Consider the following 7929-nt stretch of genomic DNA (forward strand, 5'->3'; position numbering starts at 1 on the left):
TTTACGCATGAAAAATATTATATATATCATGTTTCATTGGATTTACACGAAATTGACATGAAATATGCATGTACTTTGACATGATACTCACGTTTTCCCTTGTTTGTGTGGAAGGGCTGCTAGATTTCGACTCCTAGGGCTGTACACATTAAGATCGAAGGTGACTAGGGTTGAGAGCATATCGGGGTCATGGCTAGGTAAGGGAGCCGTGCGATTTAGTCGGGTAGTGCACATCTTGGCTAGATTAGATGATGGCTCGTGTGCAGCGGTGCAGGGGCAGTCCCACGATGTGGACCAGGCTCTGGTGGGTTCGAGACATGGCCTAGGATGGCTTGAGCACAGCTGGCTGTGGGCTATGGGCAGATCGCAGGTGATAGACGCGTTTGGAGCTCGGCTTTGTGGTGTTCGTGAGAAGCTCGCATGTCCGCGTGCATGGGGCTATAGGCATGGGTTTGGTTTGTTTATGAGGGAGTTAACAGCTTGGTATTGGTCTTAGGATAGTTGGTTAAGGGCTGGTCACGTTGGTTCGGGCCTAGGATCAAGTTTTGGGAGACTAGGTGCACTAGGCTTTGAATCTTGAGAAGTGCCGAAATTTCCAGCAGCTGGTCGAGGGTTTTTGAGGGTCTTAGGTGGTCTGAAATAAGTGGCTCAAGGGCTGGTCATGTAGGTTCAAGTCATGGTTTAAGTTTAGAAAAGTTTGGTCGATTTTCAGGATGATTCGGGTTAAAATCGAGACCCCAGTCCAAGTTTTTAAAAGAATTATAGAAGTTCTTGCATGAGTTCGAGTTTACATCTAGGAAATGGTTATAAATATGTTTTGAGGTTTTAATAAGTTTGATTGGCTTCCGGTCGAAATTTTGAGGTCCAGTGGTAAAATGGTCAATTAGGATTTCCAGGGGAAAAATGGTCATTTTGCACCCGGGTCGAGTTAGTTGTCCTGTCTGTGCCTTGATCACCAAATTGCATGTTTAAAATGTATATGTTAAATATGGATATGAACTTTTATGAAAATGTGAAAAAATATGTTGCAAGCTTGGTTTTAAGAAAATGTACGTATATGCATGAATTTTATAAGTGGTGAAAACGATGACATGTTTTTGAAGGAGGTGAGTTGGTTGTGACTAATACGAACATGAACACGAACAGTAAGGCCAAGGCTCAGTGGATGGGTAAACCTGTCGCCGATGTCTCCGCCGCTGGGTACCGCAGTTATACATAGATGGATCCATCGAGTTAGAGCTGATACGAAGTCACAACTAATGATCTGAATTCGGTAAATGAAAATTAACACGTATATGATTAAATGATTATATACGTTTGAATATGTTTATGTTTTGATATGTTTAAGTTCTTGCTTTTAAGATCATGAAGTTTATCTAATTACAGTACTTTTCACTGTTTCATGTTATGTATATGTACTTGTTATGTCGATACAGGTGTATTAAGTCTTTAGACTCACTAGGTGTGATTGATGCAGGTAAGTATGATGAGATTGAAACTGGAGGCGCCGAAAACTGAGTAGGCGGGGCTGAGAGTGCGCACGATAACCCGAAGACTTTACGTTTTTCCGCATATTATGTTTAGGGGTCATGGATGAACATTTTTTTTACGCGTTTTACATCTTTTTATATTTTGTGGATTTGACAGACTTTTGTGCATGTCTTTGAATTCCTTTCAAAACAGTAGGAAAGGAGTTGATGTTAATTGGGGTTTATTTAACTGCAGTTATTTTTATTCAGTGATCGAATAACTTTTAAATATGCACGGTGGACTGTTTTCATTCGCATGCATGTGTATGAGAATTTTCGAAATAAGTTTTAAAAAAATTCTAATATTATCGTAATAGTAGACATCATAGAACTGATATCAGCTTAACTGATCAAATCAGTTTTAAAACAAAAGTTAAACAGTAAAGGACACAAAATATTTTTATGGATGTTCGGTGATATCAACTACTCCTACGTCGCCCTTTCTATCACCTCCGGTAGGATTCACTAGAAGACTTTGATTTATGCAACACCTTGTACAAACCTACTCCAGAAGGGCAGCACTCGACTAGAACTCCTAGAACTCAAGATTGTAGGCAGCACCTTACAATCTGCGTAATGTTTAACGTATTTATGTCAAGACTACAAACACAATCTTTAATGTCTTTGTGTGAAGACTCACTCAGCAAAACAATAAGCTCAAATCTCTGTATATGTGATTGATTGTGTGTGAAAGTGTGAGAATTGATCTAATCAGTACAACACGAAGGTGTTCTATTAAAACTAGGCTAACTGTTTCTAGTAAGCTTATATGAAGTGAACGTGCCCTCTGTTTTATTCACACACCAGTATTTAGTTGTAGTTCTGCTTCTTGTTGTTGTCTTCAGTGGTCTTTGATTTGGTATTTATACGCACTCGGCTGACTGTACATGAAGACTCAATAATAATGTCTGTTGCATTTCCATGTGCTTCCTTTGGATATGTCTTTTCATTCTGACAACTGTTCTGAAAGTTTTTCTCTTTTCATCTTTGTTGCAACGTCCATTATTTTAACTTCGTCTGTGAAGTAGCTTTCTTGTAGCTTATATATTCACGCTTAGCTAGATTCCACTAAATAGTCTTTTCATGACATGCGAACTGATCGGTTACAACTGAGTCTTCTGAACTGATATGGTGAAATCAGTTTGGACTGATTTCACTGTATCAGTTCTTTTGTTCAGCTGGGTTCTTCATCAGTTGAGCTCTTCATCAGCTAGCCAAGCCTCTGAAGGTCTACTGTTGAACCACCTATCAGTTGGACAATCAGTTGTACTATTCTTTGATATATCAGTTGGACTGATATAATCAGTTTGAGATCTGAAAAGTTTGAGATCTGAAAAATTTCAGCTTTTAACATCAAAATCAAGTTGCGAACATGAAATGTTCTAACATAACAGATGCCAATTTTGATACTCTTTCCGAAATTTTAGGTAGTTGCACTATTATCACAAATTTAGCAGTCAACATAACTCTCACATCTTTTAAACAGTGAATCCATTTGAAACTCCTTTATAAGCCATATGTTTGATCTCCATCAAACTGTAATAAAAAAGTACATCTCTTTGAATTTGACCATTTCAACGTTAATACATAAATCAATACTTGTGTGACCATCAATAATTCAGAGATATAGTTAGCCGTGGATTCACAACTCATGTGATTCGAGACAACATTTTTCTCTTATACGGGTTTATCCTTGTTTTCCCTATTCTTTGCATCAACCTCTTGATCACAAGAATGCAAGAACAAAGTTCTGATTGTACTCATCGAATCATGGTAAGAGTATTTAGTAGTATCACTTCATGATTCCCTAGGTATAACTGATAGTGCCTGCAAGAACCAGTAGGTTAAGATTAGCATACAGTAATGTCCCTTGATCACAATCGAATCTGTAACCACTGGTTTATTGAGTGTCGTATATGAATTCCACAAAGATGTTATGTGTCTTTGAGTAACAATACTGACATTTCTATGCAACTAAGAAAACACTTTTCCCTAAAGCATAACTCATAATCTAACTAGATATTTCTTTCACTGTTAACTCACCATATCACATAAAATATCCACACTCGTAATTATGCAGTGGATCCCCGAGTACAATGCATTGGATCCCCATGGAGTCGGTAAACGAGTCAAAGTGCAGCAATAGTACGTAGAGCCCTATATTTTCCCTGGTCAAATGACTAATAGTGTACAACCATAACCATTGGCTAATCAACTCGACAAGTGACAACCACTTGAAAAGTCCGAGAGATGGTTGTTTAGTGACTTATCACATTGTCACTCATCTGTATGATTGGACATCTCCATGTCCATACCAATAAAACGCGGCTTTTAACATCACAAATATTAGTCTCGAGCTCGAACGATTTTTATCCTTATTTTTTACATTAAATCGACTAGAAACGAGTTGAGAATATACGGTAACTAAAATATGTTTCGTGATCAGCGTGACACGCATGAGCTCATTGTACCATAGTATATTCAAGTTTTTTGTCTATCCAACTTACATGAGTATACTTATAAAGTAAATTTAATAAATTTTTGAAAAATAAAATATTATTAAAATAAATATTGTTTGTTACATAAGAATAAATAAAATTCAAGCTACAAATTGGCTCGCTGAGCACCTATTCTAACAAAAAAATCAAGCCAAGTGAATATATTAACTCATTAGTTGAAGTCAGCCATTACTGCACTTTGAAAAACCATTTTCTAGTGCTCAGCTGCATCTAGCTGGTTGAGAAAAGATATTAATTAATTAATAACTGTTAAGACCAGCTCGAATTTAACCTAAAATTTTAAATAATTTTATTCAAATATCTCTAAATTGTTTATTCTAACAAATATACATAACAAAAATCACAAATCTCCCTTTAAAAAATATCAATATAACATGATATATACAACCTTGTTTTAACGAGGTTGTTTTTATGAGTTGATCACTATAGTGTCTTCAGTCTTTAAAGAATAATTTTTTATTTATTTAATTTTAAGTTTCTTCCAAAGATTCAGAGAATAGTTTCTTATCATTCATAATGACATTTGTAAGGTGGGGACCGATTTTTTTTCAACGAGAGGACGAGTCCTGAATTTCAAACATGTCTGCCTGTAAATATAAATAAATAAATAAATATATATATATATATATATATATATGTGTGTGTGGGGGAGAGAGAGAAATATAAAAATACAGAAAGCAAACAAAAACAACGTTATTTGCCAACATTGTATATCTATCTTTAGTTGAGCCTAAAATGAGTTCGACGGGCAATATTAACGGATGGTGCGCTAACATAATCTACTGGTTCGACGAGGTATCCGAGCGAGCGGGTGGAGTCCAAACCGAGACGCTGCGCCAGATTCTTGTGCAGAATTTCGAAGCTGAGTACCTAAACAAATGGCTAAAGGGTGCCAATATTCAAGAAATGGATGCAAATGCATTGGAATCCCTCTACACCAGTGTGGTACCACTCGTCTCCCATGCAGATTTGGAGTCATATATCCAAAGAATTGCAGATGGAGAAAAAGAGCCACTTCTCACTCAAGAACCCATTAAATTTCTGTCATTAAGGTAAGTTTTTATATTATTGTTTGATTTTCATGGCTTTGGTTGAAAAGAAACTACAAAAAAAAACTCAGAGAGAATTAATAGATGAGTGGACAGATGTTTCTTTCATACTGAAATGAAAACAAGAGAAATCGATATATCATTTTATATTCTCGTTTTCGTTTGAAATAATTCAATATTTATCTTTCATTTTCACTTGTTTGATGTGATCTTGCTTTCTTAGCTCTGGGACATCTGAGGGAAGACAGAAACTTGTTCCCTTCACTCAACATAGTTCCAAGACTACTCTTCAGATTTTCAAACTTGGAGCAGCTTACAGATCAAGGTATACTTGAAAAAATTTTCTATTATTAGGTGTTATCTCTTGAAATGGATGATATTTTCAGGGCTTATCCAGCAAGGGAAGGGGGAAGAAATCTTGAATTCATATACAGCAGCAAAGGTTTCATGAGAACAAGAGGAGGGATCAGAGTAGGAACTGCCACAGCTCACTACTATGCCAGTGATGAATTCAAGCTCAAACAAGAAGAAACAAAGTCATTTACTTGTAGCCCAGAAGCTGTGATTTCGAGTGGAGACTATAAACAATCCACTTACTGTCACCTTCTACTCGGTATCCATTTTTCAGATCAAGTCGAATTCGTGACATCGACTTTTGCGTATAGTATTGTGCAGGCATTCTCAACTTTTGAAGAAATTTGGAAAGAGATTACGAATGACATTAAAGAAGGCAAATTAAGCTCTAGAGTTTCAATCCAAAGTGCTCGAGACGCGGTTCTTGACATCGTTTTTCGACCTAATCGGAATTTGGCCACTAGGATTCAATCCATATGTGAAGAATTGGAAAAAAATGATTGGTTCGGAGTAATTCAGAAACTTTGGCCTAATGCAAAATATGTGTATTCTATTATGACAGGTGCAATGCTACCGTACTTGACAAAACTTAGGCATTACGCTGGGGATCTGCCTTTGGTAAGTGGGGATTATGGGTCCACAGAGAGTTGGATTGGGGTGAATTTGGATCCTTTTTCACCACCGGAGAAGGTTACATTCGCAGTTGTTCCCACTTTCTCTTACTTCGAATTCATACCTCTTCATAGACAGATTCTTGGTTCGAATTCGGCTGCCGCAGACGATTTCATAGAAGATAATCCGGTTCCACTCTCTCAAGTCAAGATCGGACAGGAGTACGAGATTGTGCTGACCACATTCACAGGTATATATTTTGGCATATAAATCATAGCCAGTCTGTTGTCTTGATCATAAAAAATTATTTCATGAAAGCCAAACGAGAATTCGTTGTAGGCATTCGATTCTCTGCTAAATTAGTACACGATGGCCATGATACAGAGATGTATCATTAGGCAATAAATGTAATGAAAAGATCATGCAATGTTGCCCACCACTTCCAGAAATCTGCATGCGGTGGCCTACTATAGACTTTCGTTCACTTATTAGTATTGAGTGTGTGTATGTACCTTTTTTCTCAACCACTGACACGAATACGACACATTGCCGACACCTCCCCTAGTGGTGTCCATTTTCCTACACACCAAGCACACTTTGTAAACTTCCAGATCATGTGCAAACTAATTCATTGGAGATTTAAGCAAATCTTCGCTCATGCGTACCTCGTTTAATTCTAAATTATATTCATTCATGTTAATCTATCTTTGGCATCCAGGATTGTACCGGTGTCGATTAGGAGACGTGGTAGAAATAGCCGGTTTTCACAAGAACACCCCGAAACTTAACTTCATTTGCAGAAGAAAGTTGATTCTAACCGTGAATATAGACAAGAACACCGAGAAGGACCTCCAGCTAGTCGTTGACAAAGGTTCCCGAATACTGAAGAAGTCGAGGGCGGAGCTAGTCGACTTCACTAGCCATGCCAATGTGTCCAACCAGCCGGGGCACTACGTTATATATTGGGAGATAAAGGGCGACGCCGAAGACAGGTTGATAGAAGAATGTTGCGACGAAATGGATGCTTCATTTGTTGATCATGGCTATGTTGTCTCGAGAAAGTGCAACACGATTGGACCTTTGGAGCTTTGCATTGTGGAGAGGGGAACTTTTAACAAGATTATGGAGAATTTCATTGCTAATGGAGCAAGTTTGAGCCAGTTCAAGACTCCTAGGTGCACTAACAACCCTGCTCTACTCACAATTCTCAGTTTGTATACTGTAAAAAGATTTCACAGCACAGCTTATGGGCCTTAAGATTCAACTTTACTTGATGATCTTTTCGTTTGGGCGAGACTTTGATCATCAAATTTGTTTTCTTTGATAGCCTTCATGTTCTGTTGTCTCTCAAGTTTTTTGAATAAAATTATGAATCTTTTTCTCCCCACAAAATATGCTATGATAAGATAAGAAGGCAAAATTGATCTTGTAAGTTTCACCTGTTTCACTAGTAGAAAAATCGGATTTTACTTCGTCAGGCGTTACTTCGGCAATAATAAATTACGAAGTAATACATTATCAATAACTTCAGTAATAACACAAGCGAAATAAAATAATATATTTTACTTCGGATGTTTAAAAACACGGGCTTCACTGTATTTTTTTATTATATTTTACTTCGGCATATCAATGTTGATGAAGTAAAAAATAAGGAAAATAAGTTCATACTGAAGTAAAAAGATGAACCGATAAGTTTAATTAATTTAATATCGATTATATCATATATATATTCCTTCAATTCAGACGCGTGAGCTCATTTCGATCGATCCACATTTTCCTTCAAAATTAACCCTAATTTCAGTCATCTTTGCTTCGAACCGCGCCGCGCCGCTGCCATTCCACGCACCGCCACCGCCGTTCCACCAT

The 7929-nt window shown here is 37.2% G+C and overlaps 1 protein-coding gene across 1 annotated transcript; it reads left to right on the forward strand.

The window, feature by feature from the left end:
* The first annotated feature begins 4699 nt into the window (after nucleotides 1–4699).
* LOC142518991 (indole-3-acetic acid-amido synthetase GH3.10) lies at nucleotides 4700–7501 on the forward strand. Its single transcript, XM_075621865.1, has 4 exons — nucleotides 4700–5100; nucleotides 5321–5422; nucleotides 5484–6313; nucleotides 6782–7501. Exons 1-4 carry the CDS (start codon nucleotides 4784–4786, stop codon nucleotides 7318–7320), a joined length of 1788 nt encoding a protein of 595 aa, XP_075477980.1. The 5' UTR covers nucleotides 4700–4783; the 3' UTR covers nucleotides 7321–7501.
* The last annotated feature ends 428 nt before the right edge of the window (nucleotides 7502–7929 follow it).

Source organism: Primulina tabacum, chromosome 11 (genome assembly GCF_025594145.1).
Source record: "Primulina tabacum isolate GXHZ01 chromosome 11, ASM2559414v2, whole genome shotgun sequence".
Lineage (NCBI taxonomy): Eukaryota > Viridiplantae > Streptophyta > Magnoliopsida > Lamiales > Gesneriaceae > Primulina > Primulina tabacum.